Raw genomic sequence first — 22,749 nt, 5'->3', positions numbered from 1 at the left:
ATGGAACTTCTAGTATTACTACTTTGATAACAAAAGAGCTCATGTGAGAAAATAATTTTCAATCTCTAAATAAAAAATAGTTACTAAATTACACTGTGTAACAAAATTTTTATTTATCTATTTTTTGTCTTTGGTCAGTAAGTGTTATTTTCTATTCACTTCTATCTAGAAGTCAAGGGAAATGACAACTATTCCCATCAAACTTTGCTTTTGTGACCTGGAAATCAATGTTTTGAAACTGATCTATTTTCCATTACATTTCAGACAGATTCAGTGATGAGTTGCTGAAGCAGAAATATTGTTATAGCAAATATACTGCTCAATACCATAGATTTGCTTGTCAGTTGCTTGACTGTAATCACTTGAGCATGTCCCTTAGTGTCTGACAATATGTGTATCTCTGATCATGAGCAGGAGTAGCAGGGGAGCATCATAGCCATGTATTGAGAGGGATTCTTTGGGGTTTGAACAAATGTAACAAAAGCAAAGTTTGAAGGAAATATTAGCTATTTTCATACTTTCTAGGGGTAAGCAAATAGGAAATAACAGTTGCTACTCAAGGACAAAAATTGCATTACAGTGTTATTCAGGAAACATTACAAGTAAATTAAATTAAAGCTGTTTGAGAACTAGATATGAAGTGAACATAGAAATATATGTTTGTATTTTAGAATTAAGTGTACATGCAAATACAGATAATTCCTATGACACAGCTAATGTTTAGTTTTTTTTTGCTATGATTCTGTATCATGAGTCATTTGTGATTGCATTCACACTTGATTTAAATATGGATATGTCTTAAAAGCTTAGACGTATGCCTTGTCAACAGCAAATGATATCTAAAAACGTAACTTTAACTATGCTAAACATTTAGTCTCAGAAAAATTTAAGCACTGTTAGTCATTGGCTATATTCAGTACCCATGAACTATACTCAGCCATTATGAAATACATTCAGTAATTAACTAAACTAAGGATAAATTATGATTCAAGTTAATATGGAACTAAACCACAACAGAAAGATATGATGAATTAGTTTCAGAACCTATAATAATATTTCAATAACAATCTATATTATTATGGGAAAATGGAGTTCACAGTGACAACTAATATGACATACTGACAGATCCTACAATTATATGTTTACTTTCAATGATTATCAATAATTAGGAAATATGTTACAATATATTTTAATAACAATATAATAAACAAATAAATATGTATCAGTTAAGAATACATTCATAAAAATATGATAACTTTGTTTAAAGATTAATTTAACCCTTTTGTTACTATATTTCTGTTGAAATACTCTGAGTTTCTTTCAATTAATTTTAAATATAACAAAGAATTTAGTAAAATAGCTTAGTTATCATTAAACTAGCGTTATGAACATAAATTGTGATTAAAGTTTGGTGGGAGATTTTAATTCAGAACTTTTGAAAACAAGACATTTGTATGACTGAACAAGAGGCAGTTTCAGTCGGGTTGGTATCAAAAGGGTTAAATGTTCCTGGAAACACAAGTGGCTAGCCTAAAGTTAGTTCTTTTAAAACTTTTATTGAAGAATTTATCAGATTAGCAGATTTATTTACTTCCTCAATTAACTAACTGCAGAGCTTATCAACATTTATATCATTAAAATAAGTTGAAATTTGAGATATACTGAGCAAAAATGTTCAAATTTGTGGTTAAGTGAAGCCTTCTGCTGATTATGTATCCATGATAACTGAATTAATTTGCCACTTTTAATGATTCAATCTTGTTGTTTTTAAATTCTTTGTGATGAGAGTATTTATATTATCAACACTGACAGAGTGGGTATTAGTTGTACTTGAAGTTTTGGGTAGCCTGTTTATCAATGTACCAGTTATCTCAGGAGTCTATTTCTACAAACTCTATTGCTTCACTGAGTATAGAGTTTCTCCTTACTTTACATATTGAGTAATACCATTTTGTTTCATATTATCAGTGCTATGACTGGAATAGTTCTTTATTGTTAGTCCTACACTATTATGCATAAAAAATTACACATATACAAAACTAAATGGGAATACTAAATAATGCAATATAAGACAGTGAAACACCAGATGAAGTGCTTAGTTTTATCCTTCCATGTTCCACATAGTTGATCATATCTAAAGGATCATTGCAATAAGTTTCAATAATATACTACTCACAAGTCAACTAAAAAATTACATGTTTTTCTGACAAAATAAAATACTAATATGATTATAGAAATCTTAAAGAGAGCAATTCCTACTTCTGTCATCCAGAGCTCCTTTGATTCCATTCTAACAGTGTTCTATTAACCACTTATTGTTCTTGTGTATTGTTTAAACTAACATTATTTTGTTATTCTAAACACTACTTGTCTAAATAAATTGTTTTGTAAGACAATTTAGAAATTCAAAGATGCCTTTAACAGACTATTTTAACTTATTTAAAGGACAGTTATATACATAGTAGATACCATAGATTATATAAATTTTGAAGCTTATTAAAACATTTTGATCTATTACTTTGAAAGGTCTTACAGTGTGATACAATTATTTATGAAAGATAACTTGAGTGTTTAACCCTTTAATATTCACATTATTCTGCCAAAAGTAATTCTTATTTACTCACATTGTTTTGAATTAATCATGAATTATCTTGTAGCTATGGGATTTTGATGAGGTGACCATTAATTTTTTAGAATGACATTGTAGAGGTATGAGAAGCCATATCTGGCCAGTTTGAACATAAAACAGGCAGAATATTTTGGACGGATATGGTTGGTTTAAATGCTAAAGGGTTTAAGGACACCATTAGTTAATTTACATTCAGTTCTCATAGACATAACATACATTTATTAAATATGCTTACAGTTTATTGGGTATATATGAAAGGTTAAAAGCTTTTTAATAATTTGCTAATCAGCATGATTTCGTTTATGAGAAATGAAATTTAAATAATTAGATTTTCTGACAAATCCAAGATATTTCTGTCATACCTTAACTGAGAAATGAAACAATAATTGCATTGCTACATAATGGCTATATTATAATACTGATTTTACTTTAATATAATATATAATAATGTGAAGATGCATGGCTTAGTGGTTAAGGTATTTGGCTCATGATTGTAAGGTCATGAGTTCAATTCCTGGCGACGCATTGTGTCCTTGAGCAAGACACTTTATATCACATTGCTCCAGTCCACTCAGCTGACAAAAATGAGTAGTACCTGTAATTTCAAAGGGCCAGGATTGTCACTCTCTGTCATGCTGAATCTTCCTGAGAACTATGTTAAGGGTACATGTGTCTGTAGAGTGCTCAGCCACTTACACATTAATTTCACGAGCGGGCTGTTCCATTGATTGGATCAACTGGAACCTTTGTTGTCATAACTAATGGAGTGCCAGTATAGTATAGAATAATACTTCAATATTTCAGCAATCATTTTAAAGTGATACTTTATTGAAATTAAAAACAGCCCGATCAATTCACTAACTTTCAACTATAATGAAACACTAGTACAATGATATAATTTGATATTTATATCAAAGCATGAAGCATGTTCTTACACACACACATGCGTGTGTAAAATATTCCTACTTTATGAAAATATTTCTCTAGTTCTGCAAATGAAAACTTATTTGTTGAAATGTTAATTAGTTCATTTTTGATTCTGAGCAAAAACTAATTTTTGTATTTACAGATTAGACTAAATAATAATTACATAACAAATTGGCACTTTTCTATTAAATTGTCATTGTTGGTATATACAAGCAATAAAGAGTATACATGAATTTACATGTCCTCAGATTCTGCAGTGAATATTTTTTGCTTATACTTGTGATATTGCCAGAAATATAGAAACTGACAAAAAAAAAAAAAAAAAAATTACGATAATTATACATATATACACACTCATCAACACAACAAATATTTTTAGGTGAAGAATTTAATATATTATCAATGTAACTACGTCATATTTATATAAAACCAATGTTTTCTTTTCACTTTTGAAAACTTTTCAGGAATTCTATTTTTCTACCAGTTACTTATAAACTATATTTATTGTGGTATGGTGTTTGTCCATGAAATTGCAGGTTTTCGTATTGACTCACAAAGAAGGATATTCAAACTACGTTAAAGAAGCGGAAAAAAAAATCAATTTTTACTTTTGCAACTTAGATGATTAGAAATGAACAATGAATTACTATTATTATTATTATTATTATTATTATTATTATTATTATTATTATTATTATTATTATTATTATTATACTGAAGATTAAGGCACCGAGCTGGCAGAATTGTTAGCACGCTGGGCAAAATGTTTAGTGGTATTTTGTTTGTGCTATGTTCTGAGTTCAAATTCCACCGAGGTCGACTTTGCCTTTCATCCTTTTGGGGTCGATTAAATAAGTACCAGTTGCACACTGGGGTTGATGTAATTGATTTAATCCCCTCCCCCAAGCTGCCCTTATAGCAAAAATTTGAAATCATTATTATACTGAAGATTTCTGAAAAGAATGAAATAGTTCTATACACAATTACCACTGACTATAAACTTTAAGAATTTCATAAGTGAGAAAAAAAAAAACAAATATCAAAAAATATATGTGAATTCTATGCATATTTTTTCTCTGTAATTCCTTAATTTCAAACTTCTTATTCCATCAAATATTATGAAGAAATCATTATCTCCTTTGTAATAATAACTGTCCACTAGGGAATGAAACATATTGGATATGTGTGTGTGTGTGTGTGTGTGTATGAATATATATATATATATATGGATATATATATATATATATATATATATATATATTGAGAGAGAGGTTTAAAGAGAAAACAGATCACTATAAATGTAAATAGTATTTCAAAGAGTTAGCACATATTAACCTTGGTATAAAGTAATAGAATGACATGAGGACTTCAAATGAAACTCAACCGTTCTTATATCAACCTTGCTGAGACAACTCCTGGTTCTATGATACAAACTTCCGATTTTAAAGGAATCTATATTAAAACCTTTCAAAATTTTGTGTTAATTTATGTTGTGCTCTTATTGAAGATTCACACATTGACATAAAGTGCAAGGCTCATTGGTGCTAGGTCTCTGCATTTTCTACACATAGAGAAGCAGACTGTTGTTTTTAATTGACAGCCAAGTAAAAATACAGAAGACAAGTTTGATGTTTAAAAATCAGTACAAACACTGATTATATGCCAGCAGCAGTGGTAGCATCCTGAATTTTCTCTGACCTGTTCTTAACTTAAGTACTTAACTTTCAGAGCAACCATCTTTCCTGCAAATCTCGTCTTCCTAGGTAACAAAAGCTACTGACTAATTCTAGTGAGCTAACCAGACATTGAAGAAAATCCATTTCTGAGTGTTCATAGTATGCACTGTGCACTGCTCCAGGGTATCTATCACACTGATGCTTACCTTCTCTGTTAGTCTACCTGCAATTCTACTACACCTCATACTGCTTGTGTGTCCATAGCTTACATTGGGCACAGTGTACAGAGTTTATATGTGATCCTTTCCTGTATACTGAACAAGACAATTTCCATGAAGATAACAAAATCCAGTCTTTTTTTCTCACTCACTAAAATCTTAGTCATTGCTAAATTTGTCATGAGGTTTCTTGATTCTTGGTTTAATGCTTAGAATTCTTGATTCTTGGTTTGGTTTAATGCCTAGAATTTCCTCTCTAATCCTACTATTGTCTAAGCTAGGAGAACAACTCATTGAACAATCCAGTCTTAAACTCCTCTGTGATGGCCTGTAGGGCTATGATGAATAGGAGATGACTTTGATGAACTCCTGCTTTCATGCTAAATTCTTCACTGACTTTACTTACTGCATATTTGTGAGTGAGTGAATACATACACACATTTTGCTATGAGTGGACAGGTCTTGTGTCGTATCACATATCAGCAGTCAGCACAGTTCAATGACAATGATATACAAAGTATGTTATGTTATATTATATTATATTATCCTTTGCCATATCGCGGTTCACCTACTGCAATTTATTATTTAAGCTTATGTTGATTCCTCTGTGGTGTTGTTTTGCATTTATAATGAAATAAATATGTACAAATTATAAAAATTATTAAAAAAATACACAGTACAGTACTGTTTCTACTTTGTGGATTTTCACCTACCACAGAGGGTTTAGAATGTAACACCCGTGATATTTGAGGGATTACTGTCTATATATATATATAATGATAGAAAATTTAATATCAGTATGTTTATAGAATGCTGATAATGCTAAATACTGTGTGTATATGTGTGTTAGTATGTGCATAGGACTTGTGAATGTCATTGTATAAAGAAAGATCATACAAGAGTTTATGTTTGTGTACAGTTGTAAAACTAAATTATAACTGTGATGATGATAATGATGATGATGATGATGACTAAATTTAATTATTATAAATGTAAGTGCAATAAGTAGAACAAGACAAAACAGGTATTTCTTGGTTAACAAGTTATACCTGTTGTTTAACAAAATACTCTCATGGATTTCTTTCCATCATAAACAAACCCTCACACACATTGAAATGAAAATAGTTATAGAAAAAATATTTTCATAGTTTAAGTACACATTTCACAGTACTTTAAATGTATAAAAGTATTTTTAAAGAAACTCAACATAAAGCACTCTATGTATATTTAACAGTTTTTATATAGATATTACCACTTTTAATATAGCCATTGGAGCAAGAAACTATAACACTGTTTTATAAAAGAGACATATCTTTAATTTGTGCAAGAGTAAAATTTTACTATCTAAAACTATTATTGTAAGAACTGTAATATATGTGTGTGTGTGTGTGTGTGGATTTATTATTTTGGGAGAAATACTTACTTGCAATATTTCTCATCTAAGGGAGGTAACCGGTACCAGCATTCACCTTTGTTTAGACAATAATGTTGGTCTTCACACTGTTTTTCTGATGGTTCTGAATAGAATACAAACATACAATAATATAGTTTTCAATGGACAATTACAAATGAGAAATCTTCATGGTAAACAAATTTTTTTCAGTAGAGTGTATGAAATTTCAAACTTGAGAGTAATTAGGTTGGGGGTTAGGAAAGCTACTTTGATCATCTCTAATATTGATTTCTTTTGGAAGCAGGAGTAGCAGAAACGTTAAGGTGCTTCACAAAATATTTTAGTTTTACTCCTCTATAATCTAAGTTCAAACAGTGCTTAAAGTCATCTTTGAATTTTATATCTTCAGGTTCAATAGCTGAAATACTAAGCAGGGATAGTGCTATGCACAAAGTAAACAAGGCTATTATTTCCATGGGTTCTAAATCTCAGGATACCATTGAATTTCTGAATGATTACACAAAAAATTTTTAATCCAACTAAGATCTCAAAAATTTAGCAAGAAAGGGAACAGGTAAGATAATTCCTGGAAGAGAGAAGAATGAAGGGTTGGAGATGAGCAGTTCATGCTGATGCTATGAGGTATTACATGATGTATGCAAATTTTTCCAGGTAACAGATTATCTTGGTGATAAACATTATCATAATTATAATTTTTTGATTGCATTTATCATCTGGAATAAAAAGGGGTGTTAACTGGAGATAGATGTATGAAAAAACGAAAATTTGGAAAAAGAAGGGTGCACATCGAAAGCCTGGCTGGGAGATGAGGTTCACAAAAAACTGAGAGGATTCATATAGTGTAGAGCTTGCAGAAAAAGGCACACATTGTGAAACTGGAAGAGAGATGAAATATGTAAAAAAGAAATTAATGCAATAGGAATGTAATAATGAATTTTTCCTCCTTGGTTCCATTCCCTCTCTCAACAAAAAAGTCATTGTCTTGCAAGTTACTTGGTGATCTCGCTGGTGCAGGTACCATGTAAAATGCACCTATGCTGATGCCATGTTAAAGGCACTTGTGCTGGTGCCATGTAAAAAACACCTGTGCTGGTACCATGTGAAAAGCACTTGCACCAGTGCTATGTAAAGAGCACCTGTACTGGTGTTGCATAAAAAACACCTAGTACACTCTGTAAAGTGATTGGCATTAGGAAGGGCATCCAGCCAAAGAAACTCTCTGAAAACAAACAATTGGAGCCCGGTGCAGTTTCCTGGCTTGTCAGCCCCTGTTGAATCATCCAGCCTATGCCAGCATGGAAAATGGATGTTAAATGATAATGATGATGATGATGATGAATGGTGTTTATTTTTAGTTGGCTATAATTAAACAGTAGTCTTGGGCCAATCAAAACTTTGTGAGTAGATTTGATAGCTGGAATCTGAAAGAAGTTAGTCATGTATATATGTGAGTGTGTGCATAGTTGTGTCTCTTTGTCTTGATATTGCACAACACTGTAAATGAATTTTATTCATTTGAAATATTCTGCAAAAACATGTCTAACCAAGGAGAAATATTATCTTGCTTGGAAACAGGTAACAGATGGTGACAGGAAGGGCAACAAGCCTTATAAAATCTGCCTCAATAAACTCCATCCAACTTGTGCATGCCTGGAAACTTAGACATTAAAATGATGATGATGATGAAGACTGATTATAAAAGTATATTCTGATGAAGTGGAATTATATCACTGACCAGGTTGGAAAAGTGTAATTAAAACTTTTTAACACTTCGTAATGGGCAATATAATTATAGAATGAAAGTAAATATAAACAGTTAGTGAATTCTTAAATGGCTAAAGTGACCTTTCCACAGTGTAAATTGTTGCATACAATCTCAGATCAAGTTGCTTGTTAAACAAGTACAACTCTGAAATATTATATATTATCATATATATAAATTAAGATAATATATACTATTACTGTAAAATATTATTGTGATATATATTACTATATTAAAACACTTAAGTTAGAAATTTTGGTAAGCTTAATTTCTGGTTGACTTCAAACTAATTCATACTTTCCTTCATTTATAAGTTAGAGTTTCACCTTTCCTTATATTTCATCGCTATCTATAATATAATGATTGAAGAAGTGCTGGACTGTGTCCAGTTTTTTTTTTCCTTGCATCATTAAAAAAGTCATATTGCTTTGAAGAAATTATGGCGGAGGTAAAGAAGATGCACACTACCTGTTTTCGCCATAACCCTAACCTTAAATACTGAGAACAGGTGGTGTGCATATTCTTTACCTTCATGGCTGTGTGGTAAGTAGCTTGCTTACCAACCACATAGTTCTGGGTTCAGTCCCACTGCGTGGCACCTTGGGCAAGTGTCTTCTACTATAACCTCAGGCCAACCAAAGCCTTGTGAGTGGATTTGATAGACGGAAATGGAAAAGAAGCCTGTTGTATATATATATATATGTGTGTGTGTGTGAGTGTGTGTGTGTGTGTGTGTGTGTGTGTGTGTGTGTTTGTCTCCGCAACATTGCTTGACAACCAATGCTGGTGTGTTTACGTCCCCGTAACTTAACGGTTCGGCAAAAGAGACCGATAAAATAAGTACTAGGCTAACAAAGAATAAGCCCTGGGGTCGATTTGTTCGACTAAAGGCGGTGCTCCAGCATGGCCGCAGTCCAATGACTGAAACAAGTAAAAGAGTAAAAGAATATAATTTTTAAACTCTAGGTGCAGGAGTGGCTGTGTGGTAAGTAGATTGCTTACCAACCACATGGTTCTGGGTTCAGTCCCACTGTGTGACACCTTGGGCAAGTGTCTTCTGCTATAGCCTTGGGCCGACCAAAGCCTTACGAGTGGATTTGGTAGACAGAAACAGAAAGAAGCCCATTGTATATAGATATATATATGCATGTGTTTGTGTCTCTGTGTTTGTCACCCCACCATTGCTTGACAACCAATGTTGGTGTGTCTACATCCCCGTAACTTAGTGGTTCGGCAAAAGGGACCGATAGAATAAGTACTAGGCTTACAAAGAATAAGTTCTGGGGTCGATTTGTTCAACTAAAGGCTGTGCTCCAGCATGGCCGCAGTCAAATGACTGAAACAAATAAAAGAGTAAAAAAGAGTGTAAAGTTTATTTGTATATTAAACATAAATGTCAACTTCCGTTTGAATTCCATATGTAAACAAATAGCTTTTCTTCATATTTGTAAAAAATGGAATAAAATGAAAAAACAAAAAAAAAAACAAAACGAGTGAGTAAATTATTTTTAACAGATCTTGTCGGTTTGGCTGCCAGCATCAGTTTGTTCAAATTGATTTCATATTCAATATAATGATACACATTTATGGGCTAATTAATGATGTGAAAGTAATTTTGACTATAAATCAATAAATAAAGAGTTATTAATAATTAAAGTTTGGAGATTTTGATAATTTTAGCCAATCGTAAGTCACAGACACATTCATGCCTGTTTTGATAGTAAGAAGTGGAACACGAGAACTCATTTGTCTGCGTGCCTGTTGCCATAGTAACAGTCTTTGAAAAGTCTTTTATCTGCGAGGAAGCATGTATTGACAAATTTGATGCTGTGTTCTGTGTCGTACTTTTAAGAAAAGGGTGTTGTACCCAAAAGAAAATTATGTAAAAAGAGACATGTTATGTGTATGAAAAGACGTGGTGGGAACATCTACATTTATTTACATGAAAGAGAATTACTGGAGAACTTTCCTCTAATTCTTCCAAATTTTTCCGTTAAAAATTCTAATGTGTTTATCGCATGTAATGTGCTGTTCATCACATTTGCATTAAATGCATATCAAATGCTTAAATGTTTGTTTTTTAAGCATATTTAAATTGTAAAGTGTTTATTGCATGTAATGTGTTATTTATTGCATTTGCATTAAATGTATATTGAATGCTTAAATGTTTGTTTACTCATTTCTTTTTGTCATTGAGCACTGAGGTAGTTGTGAGGTGTGCTAAAAATAACAGCTAAATAAGATTTTTTGGATAAATCTTTTAAATTAGCATAAACATTTATATACATGAAAGAAAATTACCAGGGACATAACATATGTTTACAAATATTGACAACACATGCTATTTTCAGGATGTTGATGACAAAATGTGCAGTCACGCACAAAATGACAGCTTCTAAATCCTGTTTCCTGACTGGGCGAAAATAATCAAACTTTAAACCTCTATAACTTTTTAAAAACATTTTTCTTGAAAAAAATGAAATAACTCCAGCAATTCAGTTTGGGCAACTGTATTATTGTGCCAAATTTTAAAATTTTCGGTAAACTTTAATTTTTGAAATGCAGGCAGCCTAACTGATAAGATCCTTTTTAACAGTATTTGTTGGCACTCCGTCGCTTACAACGTCAAGGGTTCCAGTTGATCCGATCAACGGAACAGCCTGCTCGTAAAATTAACGTGCAAGTGGCTGAGCACTCCACAGACACGTGTACCCTTAATGTAGTTCTCGGGGATATTCAGCGTGACACAGAGTGTGACAAGGCTGACCCTTTGAATTACGGGCACAACAGAAACAGGAAGTAAGAGTGAGAGAAAGAGTACAGCAGGGTTCGCCACCATCCCCTGCCAGAGCCTTGTGGAGCTTTAGGTGTTTTTGCTCAATAAACACTCACAATGCCCGCTCTGGGAATCGAAACCGCGATCCTATGATCGCGAGTCTGCTGCCCTTACCACTGGGCCATTGCGCCTCCACTTTAACAGTATTACATAATGCAAAAACAACAATCCCTATCTATAATTGATTAGATCGACCCTATTATTCCACTGGTGCTTATTTCATTGACCCTGAAAGGGTGAAAGCAAAGCTGATCTCAGCAGAATTTGAACTCAGAATGAAAAGCTGGAAGAAAGGCTGCTAAGCATTTCGTCTGCCATAGTTAATAATTCTACTAGCATGCAGGCTTTAAATCCTATTGGATAATATTAGCTTCAAATTTACGTTTAAGGCTAGCAAGTTCGAGGATGAGGTAAGTTGATTACATTGACTCCAGTGCTCAACTGGTACTTATTTTATTGACCCTGAACTGATGAAAGGCAAAGTCAATCAGGGGCATTCTATATACTAAATTCAAGTATGGTGGTTACAGCACATGTAATACAGGGAATTGAAAAACTTCGATTAACTGAGATTATTCAAGCAATTAGTAAAAAAACTCCCTTTAAGAGTATTTTAAATTAAAATGCTTTTAGCATTTAGATTTAAATATTGTTTTTTTGATTTTAAAGGTAAATGCTACTTTTTTAGACTTCAATCACCCTAAGAAGGAATATTTACTCTTTACTCTTTTATTTGTTTCAGTCATTTGACTGCAGCCATGCTGGAGCACTGCCTTTAGTCGAGCAAATCTACCCCAGGACTTATTCTTTGTAAGCCTAGTACTTATTCTCTTGGTCTCTTTTTGCTGAACCGCTAAGTGACAGGGACATAAACACACCAGCATCGGTTGTCAAGCAATGCTAGGGGAGCAAACACAGACACACAGACATACACACACACACACATACATATATATATATATATATATATATATATACATATACACGACAGGCTTCTTTCAGTTTTCGTCTACCAAATCCACTCACAAGGTCAGCCCGAGGTCATAGTAGAAGACACTTGCCCAAGGTGCCACGCAGTGGTACTGAACCTGGAACCATGTGGTTGGTAGGCAAGCTACTTACCACACAGCCACTCCTGCACCTATTTATCAACTAATCTTTAGGATATTTGCAGTGGGTCATAGTTTTTCAACATGTTATATTACATTTGTGAGACATTGCTAAACAATAATATACATATCTATAGTGAGCAGCGGAAGAATAGTAATGATAAGTGATTTGTTAGCTTTTAGTACAGAGTTTTGTTAACCTGAAGACAATGGAAAACTCTTGTGGTGTGTTACTTCTTTGTTACTTCCTTAGATCATTCAATAAAAAGAAAAGCGGGTCTCTGGAGGTTCTCCTTAAGAAATGATAATAGAGTTCTTTGTACTTTATATGGCTTAATCAGAAAAGGTGTCTCTAAGATTGGTAGGAAAAAAAAGGAAGAAGAAGCCATTACTTATGTTTTGTCCTCGAATCAGAGACCTGGACTCCTCTAAAGGTATCTGAAGTCAACCACTAAAAAGCTGAGAACTGATCATACACTGGAATTACAGGTGAATTTAATAAGATGGTAACTTGCAACCACAAGGTCCTGCACTTAATATTGCATAGTATCTTGAGCAAGTGTCTTTAACCATTGTCTCAGGTCAACTCAAGTCTTGTGAATGAAACTGGACTGCTGGAAATAGTGCAGAAGCCCATCACATGGATTGTACTTATAATTCAAAGGTACAGCCTTGTTACACACTGTGTTATGATGATTCTACATGAGGATTATGTTAGTGTTACACATGTTTATGAAATGCTCAACAAATTATACTAATTCAATGAGTAGATAACTCAGTTGATTGGACAAGTGGATTTGCATTGTTGAAACTGACAGCAACCTATTTACTTTATATATATATATATATATATATATATATATATATATATATATATATGAGTAACAAGGATGTACAGGTGTCAATACATTATGGCCATTTCAAGTGGCTCCATTTAATTGATTAATGAAAACATTACATCAGTTTGAAAGAAACTGCTCTCTTCGGATGGCCATATAGATTTCAAACATAAAGGATAAACCATTTTTGGCATCAATGATATAAACCAAAATACTGACAACGTAAATGTAAATTTGTTAAAGCTGGTTTATCCTTAATGTTTGAAATCTATATGGTCATCTGAAGAGAGCAATTTCTTTCAAATTGATGTAATATATATATATAATTTTGCTTAGACATTGTGAAACTAATAACCTGGTGTAGAATTCAATATATATATATATGCTTCAGAACTAGAGTCCACTGCATGTTATAGCAGAAACAGCTGTAAGCTACTGAAGTTCATATGACAATCGTTTATTCTTTTGACATCCTGTTTTCTTATATATATATATATATATATATATATATATATATATATATGTATATGTAAGTTATATTTTTAAGATTGACAATTTCATAATGTAACAGTACAGCAGGAAGTGAAAATAATTATGGCTCATTTAGTAAGACTCCTAAGTCAATAGTGAAGGGTATAAGGTTTTCTATAAATTCCTCACAGATAATTAAACATGGTAAATATATCTCCTGTAACTTCAATACCTAATAATTTCTTCACAAGCTAATTACATTGTGAGTAATTCATCATTGGTAAATTCACTATCACGCCAAATGCCATCGCTGGTAAATTAATTATCATTGTGCTTTTTATCTGCAAATTAAATACATCACTGAACATCATTTAACCCTCTAGCATTCAGATTACTCTGTCAAATGTAATAATTATTTATTGAGATTGTTCTGAATTAATTATGTGCTACCTTGCAAGTTCAACATTTTGATAATGTGATTGTTTATCTTGAGAATGACATTGTAATGTAGGTGTGAGAGGCTAGATTAAGCCAGTATAAATACAAAATGGGTAGAATATTTGGGCTGAATATATGGCCAGTTTAAATGTTAAAGGGTTAAAGTTTTTATTCATCATCATCATCATTTAACATTCGCTTTCCATGCTGGTATGGGTTTGATATGGAGCTGGCTATCAGAGAGCTGTCCAGACTCCAGTTGTCTGTTGAGAGCTGCCCAGACAACAGCTGTCTGTTGAGGGCTGTCCAGACTCCAGCTGTCTGTTGAGAGCTGTCCAGACAACAGCTGTCTGTTGAGAGCTGCCCAGACTCCAGCTGTCTGTTGAGAGCTGTTCAGACTCCAGCTGTCTGTTGAGAGCTGTCCAGACTCCAGCTGTCTGTTGAGAGCTGTCCAGACTCCAGCTGTCTGTTGAGAGCTGTCCAGACTCCAGCTGTCTGTTGCATTTCATAAAGAAAAAAAAAAAAACTGAAAGATCAAAAATTCTATCCTAAGTGCTGGAAATTTCTAGAGATCTTGAAAAAGGAAAAAAAAAAAATTAAGTAGTTATTGAACAGTATATCATCATTGTCAAATTTCCATATTACAGAAATAGATATTTGAAGAGTGTAGTGAGAATGCATTGAATTGTTAAATAAACATCAAAATTATGAAATTCTGGATTATATAACACTGTTGTCTGAAATTTATCTTTACCAACTGTTTCTACTTCTCTGTTGTCTTTTTCTGTTTTCTGACTAGTTTTAAAAGTAATTCTTCTCTTTTTCTCATATAGCTCTTTTATCTTTTACATGCTTCAGTCATTAGTTTGTGGCCATGCTAGGCACCATCTTGAAGAATTTTTAGTCAAATGAATCAGCCCCAGTACTTATTTTTTGCTAAGCCTGGTACTTATTCTATCAGTCTCTTTTGCTGTAACACTAAGTTATGGCGATGTAAACACACTAACACCAATTGTCAAGTGGTAGTGGGGGACAAACAAAGACACACACACACACACACACATTCAAATATATATATATATACAACGGCCTTCTTTCAGTATCTGTGTACCAAATTCACTCACAAAGCTTTGGTCGGTCCGAGGCTCAGTAGAAGACACTTTCCCAAGTGCCATGCAGTGGGACTGAACCCAGAATCATGTGGTTGGGAAGCATGTTTCTTACCACACAACCATGCCTATAATAATGTATATATTGAATAAATTTGATAGTAATATTTTTTATTTTGTTGTAATTAAGCTATTGTTCGGAACACTAATTAACATGAAGTTTTGATGGAAGATTTTAATTCAAATTATTTTAAAACATGAAATTTGTATCGTAGAACCAGGGTGGTCTAAGACAGGTTAGTATCAAAAGGCTTAAAGGTGAATTAATTCAAACTCTTCAGATTGAACACATAGATAAGAGGGTCCAGTATTGTTTGCCTACTTTGGTCAACCTTTCTTAGTAGACTAATATCTTAAGAGTGCATATTTAATAAATGTAAGTAGGATGATGTGAGAGTTGTAAGGCAGATTAACTTTTTTGTGAAATAAGTTCATTTCTCTATTTTGATTTATAGAGGTAAGTACTTTGTTTAATTTATAATGCTAATCCTTTTGAAAAAGTCAGGAACATCATAAGTTCTTTCAGCTCTTCCCTAAACACAAAATTGGAGACTGTTTGTGTTGATATAGGTATGTGCCTTATATGTATTCACTTGGCCAGCTAAAAATAGGAACCAAATACTCTTTAACCCTTTAGCATTTAAACCAGCTATATCTGTCCAAAATATTCTATTTGTTTGATGTTCAAACTGGCTAAATCCTGCCTACCCTATAATACCATACTAAAAGTAAACTATCACATCATTGAAATCTCAAAGCTATGAGATAATGCATAATTAATTTAAATCAATGTGAATAAATAAGCTTTACATTTGGCAGAATAATCTGAATGCTAAAGGGTTAAATTCTATCCCACTTTTTTAAAAACATATTGAATAATGAAGATGGTCAGAATGTCTTTGATCATAAATCTGCTCAGTCATGGCTAAACTTAGGCTAGACAACAACAACTAGATCTGGATTGTGATGGGGGAAAAAAAAATCAGGCTGGACTTGAAATTAAAACTTTTAGATAACCAGATCTATAATACTAAATCTGGAGGTTTCCAACAAGCCATGCTTCTACTTTTAATACAGTAATTTATGTGCACACATGCCTACACACACATGCAGTCATATAAACAGTCAAAATTCTTTACAGTGCAATTCCTTTCAATATTAAAAAAATGTTTTTTACTGTTTAGTCAGTGAGAGAAGGATAGCACCTTTGTCCTCTTATATTCAAAAGGTGTCTGAGACTGATCGGACAAAGGGAGGGAGTTATTCTTAAACTGGAGACCTGATCCAGGTGCTCGCAACAGAATGAACTGCATTAAAATCATCCAAAGCTCTGGGTGGTGATGACCCAAGAACTCAAAACTCAAAGAGTTGGAACAAACACCACAAGGTCTCTTGTTTGATGATCTAACAATTCCTCCACCCTGACTCATACTCTGTTGTATTGAACCTGAAAGGATGTAAAAAAATGACTTGGGGTTAAACAACAACAACTACATGTAGCATTAGGTTAACATCTCTTATTGAACAGTATTTTTCATGATTCCAGTGGGAATTCCTTATGACTGAAGAAGTTAGCCACTTGGTGGGTATTTGTGCATGATAAATTTAATGCAGAAGATGTATTTGTTAGTCATCAGTCTATAATAGGAATAAGAATCTGATTATACATTAGCCACCAAGCACAGTCTTTAATCAGAATGAGAGTCTGGATCCAATGAAGAAGTAGGGTGAGAGAATTTAAGGGGTCTTCAGTCTGAGGATGGGTACTACTGGATAGGCTTTTCCAATTCCATAATATTCAGCATTGCATACTTATACAACACTTGTTTATTTTATAGTGCTACCAATAGTTATTAAAAATTGATCTTGAGCCTAAGAGGGAGCATCTATGTATCTATGTGGTCACTTGATCTGCAAGAAATAGCAGCCAAATCTTTCTCAAATCAGAACATAATGTTTTAAGAAAATGACAAAAAAAAAAAATGACCATGTAAACTTGGGTATATAAAAAGACAGGGCTGTTATGAATGGAATATCTTTTACCATAGTTCTACACTGGCAATGGCAACCACTACAACAACTAAGTCAGCTGGGCTATATTAGAGTTGTCTTGCTCCAGACACAATGCAGTTTCCATTACAAGATATTCTAGAACTGATTTCTCAGTTGGTTTTCTGGTACTCTATCAACCCAATCATTTTACTTTTCATTTTCTAGCCTAGTCACTGTAGATCCTCTGATTATATATGATGTAAGCATAAGCACACACACACACACACAGACAGACAGACAGAAACATAATTATATATGCAAAAGGCGGCGAGCTGGCAGAAACGTTAGCACGCCGGTCGAAATGCTTAGCGGTATTTCGTCTGCCGCTACGTTCTGAGTACAAATTCCGCCGAGGTCGACTTTGCCTTTCATCCTTTCGGGGTCAATTAAATAAGTACCAGTTACACACTGGGGTCGATATAATTGACTTAATCCGGTTGCCTGTCCTTGTTTGTCCCCTCTGTGTGTAGCCCCTTGTGGGCAGTAAAGAAATAAAAAACATAATTATATATACAGGCATGGCTGTGTGGCAAGAGGCTTGGTTCTTAACTACATGGTTCCAGGCTACTGTGTGGCACCTTGGGCGAGTGTCTTTTACTATAGCCTTGGGCAGACCAAAGCTTTGTGAGTAGATTTGGTAGATGGAAACTGAAAGAAGCTTATTGTATGTGTTTGTGTGTGTGTGTGTGTGTGTGTATGTTTGTGTGTATTTGTGTCTGTGATTGTCTCCTCATTACCACTTGACAACTGGTATTGGTGTGTTTATGTCCCAGTAACTTAGTGGTTCAGCAAAAGAGAGCAATAGAATAAGTACTAGGCTTTAAAAAGAAAGAAAGGCGTGGGGTCAATTTGTTCGACTAAAACCTTTGAAAGAGGTGCTCTAGCATGGCCACAGTCAAATGACTGAAACAAGTAAAAGAATAAAAGAATAAACAAATTTGATAAAGATCTTGTAACTGATAATCTATGATTACAAGTCTCCTGGTGAATTTTTACCTTTCTATATAATATTTTCATTTTTAACAAAAAATATTAACAATATCAACATTGCCTTCAAATCTAAACTGTTTTGATAATGATATCTGTAATATCAAAAAGTACTGTTGAATAGTGTTGGCCATAAAAATATCAGTTGAAGAGACTGGGAGTTGAGACACAGTGGGGCTTCAATTTGTTTTTTTGTTTTGTTTTTTTGCATCAAAATTACCCCCCACCCCATCCAATCTTCCATCTTCAGTATCACCATCATCATCATCATCATCCCCGCAATCATTATCATCACTGTTACATTAATGCCCTCAGTATCACTGTTATCAATATCTATCATCATTGTTGTCAAATCATCATCATCCCCTTTATCATCACCATCATCATCATCATCATCATCATCATCATAGCCACTTTGCAAAACAAATTGGATGGATGAAATAGGGAAAAAGTTTTTCAAAGAGGTAAGTTTAATGAGAGTCTTTTGACAGAACAAGAAGAATTATCTTTATTTATTTCATCTGAGGTTCTGAAATTGAGGAAGGTTAAAGGTAAGAACTTTCTTCAATACAAGACAGCAGATGTGAGAATCTTTGGTTAGAACTGTTAAAATGATGAGAAAATGGTGCTAGAAGCTGGGATGTCTATGAGGGAGACTTTAACGAAGACTGTTATTGACAGTGTGATGTTTGAAGTTATCTAGAATTTATTGACTACACTAAATATAGTGTATCTATGGACTTCACTAACAGCTATCTGTCTGTACCAAATTTTCTTCCCATGTTCATGTTTAACCTGCCTTATGTATTTTTGTTGTTGTTTTTTCTTAAGAAGTAGAGCACATTATTTATCAAACTTACTGTTGAGAGTCGGCACTTAGCATTCAGCTATTAAGAAATATTAGGAAAATATATTTCATAAATGTTACATACACACACATGCATATACATTAATACACATATACCCACACACATAAATACACACACACACACACACATACAGACAGACAATAGATAGTCAGTCAGACAGATAGACAGACAAACAGATAAATAGATAGCTAGGCAGACAGACATGAACAGATAGACAGACAGGCAAACAAAGAGATAGACCAATAGACAGATAGGTATATAGATAAATATTTCTAAGAAATACTGCACAGAGTTTAAATGTTTTTCTGAGAAATATTTCAAGAACTAGAAATGAAATACATGGCTTAATTTCAGTAGAATGAAAGCAATAGTTATAGGTCATTGAAGAACTAATAGAAGTTGATAGAAATGATTTAACAAGAAAACTGGGTTGTAATTTGAGACGGAATGCTATAGGAATGCTGTAGGGCCAAAAATATCTTTTATACTAATTAATCTAAATGTTCTGGCATTGGACAAATTATATTAAGCTCCTAAGTTTACTACCTGCTGTTTCATCTATTACATAAAAATAACATGGCTTAGTAACATTTGTGGGTGTACTGGTTAGTGTTTGTAAGCAAAATATTAGTTTTGAATTTAATATCTATGTAATATATATCTAAGGTTTAGCTAAGATATTATTTGAAATTGGCCACAAGAATTTATATAATTGAAATACAATGATACTGTAAACCTCTTCAGAATAAATGACAAATCAACAATTTGCAGAAATATTGCGTATAAAAATGTGTAGAAGTACTACTATATATTTAAAGTATTTAATGTATCTTCTTTATAAAATATATCTAATATTTGTTAGCTAATATTTGTAGTAAGAGGTGTGGGAAGTGATTCTGAAATAATTGGCAAATAAGTGCAAAAAATGTTAATTTTATATTATACTTGTGACAAATGTTTCTTTCCGACTAAGTATAAAATATCACTTTATTTTCTCAATAAATGTTAAACTGAGGTAGCAAATATGATTGAAAATATAACAAATTCCAATTTAGATATCTGTAATAAAAATGATATGCTAAAATGAAGACAATTAGCTCTTGAATAATGTACAATTTTTAACCTGATTTAAGAAAGAAAGATGAATTTGTTGTGAGATGTATAAATTCAGAATCAATAAACCAGTAATGGTTGTTTCTGAAGGCTGAAAACCCACACAGATTTTTTTCCATTATTTCCATTTCCCTTCTTCTGAAATTTATCACAACATTTGTAAGTATTTATTAAAATGAAACAGGAAACAACTTCTATCTCATTCCAGGGTGAAAAACTAGAGGTAGTCGATAGCTTCCGCTATCTGGGCGACCAAGTTAGTAGTGGGGGTGGGTGCGCTGAAAGTGTAGCTGCTAGAATAAGAATAGCCTGGGCAAAGTTTAGAGAGCTCTTACCCCTGCTGGCGACAAAGGGACTCTCACTCAGAGTAAAAGGCAGACTGTATGACGCATGCGTACGAACAACCATGCTACATGGCAGTGAAACATGGGCTGTAACTGCTGAGGACATACGTAAGCTCGCAAGGAATGAAGCCAGTATGCTCCGTTGGATGTGTAATGTCAATGTGAATACCCGTCAGAGTGTAAGTATCTTGAGAGAAAAGCTGAACATTAGAAGCATCAGTTGTGGCGTGCAAGAGAGACGATTGCGCTGGTATGGACATGTGGTGAGAATGGAGGAGGATAGCTGCGTGAAAAAGTGCCACACCCTAACAGTTGAGGGAACCCGTGGAAGAGGTAGGCCCAGGAAGACCTGGGCTGAGGTGGTGAGGCAAGACCTTCGTACATTGGGCCTCACCGAGGCGATGACTACGGACCGAGACCTTTGGAAATGGGCTGTGCGTGAGAAGACCCGGCAAGCCAAGTAAGATCGTTGCCAGTGCCCCTGGACTGGTTCTTGTGCGGGTGGCACATGAGATGCACCATTTTGAGCGTGGCCGTTGCCAGTACCGCCTGACTGGCTCCTGTAGGATTTTCGAGCGAGATCGTTGCCAGTGCCCCTGGACTGGCTTGTGCGGGTGGCACATAAAAGACACCATTTCGTGCGGGTGACACGTAAAAGCACCCACTACACTCTCTGAGTGGTTGGCGTTAGGAAGGGCATCCAGCTGTAGAAACTCTGCCAAATCAGACTGGAGCCTGGTGTTGCCATCCGGTTTCACCAGTCCTCAGTCAAATCGTCCAACCCATGCTAGCATGGAAAGCGGACGTTAAACGATGATGATGATGATGATGATGATTAGTTTAGTTACAAAGCAGCAAAACCAATACAGCAGTACTCTACAATACTAGTGCTTCTGTGGAGCACACATAATGACTCTAATACAAATAGACCATTTCCAACAAAATATTTCATGCTATATGATTAAGTGTCCTTGCTGGTATGTATTGAGCTGTGTTTTTGTTTTTTTAGTAATGTTTATATTTGATAAATAATGTGTTTGACAAGTTTTCTTATAGACAAGACATCTCTAGTAAGTTTCTTCATCATTGTTTTAATGCTCACTTTTCCATAACTGCATGGGTCAGTCAGAATTCCCTGAAGCTGATTTACTATGGCTGGATGCCCTTCATGTTGCCAACTCTTACCTGTTTCTATGCAAGGTAACACTTCCTCATGGCTTGATACACATTAAAAAAAAAAAAAATTTATGAAACATTGGAAACGAAAGACACTGCTTTTATGATGGTGGAACTTATTTCCAAATGTTGAGCAATATTAAAACAAGGAAACACAAATGCACAGAGATGCACTCACACAGATGTACAGACACTTACTTACACATACGCATACATGATAAGCTTCTTTCAATTTCCATCTATCATGTCTACTCAGAAGCCACTTACCCCAAAGAAACACACTGTGGTTGGGAAGTGAACTTCTTAATCACAGTGATACCTGCACCCCCCCCCCCCCCCCCCCCCACTATGACTAAGCTTCATATGACTCAAAGTTTTGTGCGACTTGCTCATCTCATCAGATGTGATGGACATGTTCTATGCATCCACAGAACTAAATTGCGTGAAGCTGTGTCAAACTGTTATTAAATACATGTAACTCCAACTAAATGAATAGAGTGATACTTTTACCTTTTCACTCACTTGTGTGTGTGTGTGTGTGTGTGTGTGTGTGTGTGTGTGCATGCATGTATATGAGTGTGTACAGTTAAAAATGTACAATAAGATGTGAAAAATCTTTGCTGCAGAAACTGTCTAGAGAGAATAATTCTCCTTATAGACAATATAAGTGAAAACACACAGCTGGGCTGTGAATAAGGAGAACTTTTTTCTCTTGAGACC

The 22,749-nt window shown here is 34.0% G+C and overlaps 1 protein-coding gene across 5 annotated transcripts in view; it reads right to left on the bottom strand.

The window, feature by feature from the left end:
- The window catches only part of LOC106868416 (pro-neuregulin-1, membrane-bound isoform-like), a 258,580-nt gene that overhangs the window by 48,189 nt on the left and 187,642 nt on the right, over positions 1–22,749 (bottom strand). For all 5 annotated transcript variants that reach the window (XM_014913660.3, XM_014913661.3, XM_089348969.1 and 2 more), the window contains exon 4: positions 6,874–6,967. In XM_014913660.3, the coding sequence (XP_014769146.1) occupies positions 6,874–6,967 (94 nt within the window). The remainder of the gene's footprint in view (positions 1–6,873; positions 6,968–22,749) is intronic.

Source organism: Octopus bimaculoides, chromosome 3 (assembly GCF_046866305.1).
Source record: "Octopus bimaculoides isolate indiv1 chromosome 3, ASM4686630v1, whole genome shotgun sequence".
NCBI classification, from domain to species: Eukaryota; Metazoa; Mollusca; class Cephalopoda; order Octopoda; family Octopodidae; genus Octopus; species Octopus bimaculoides.
Note: the sequence above shows the minus strand (reverse complement) of the source record. Positions and strands in the feature narration are given on the sequence as shown.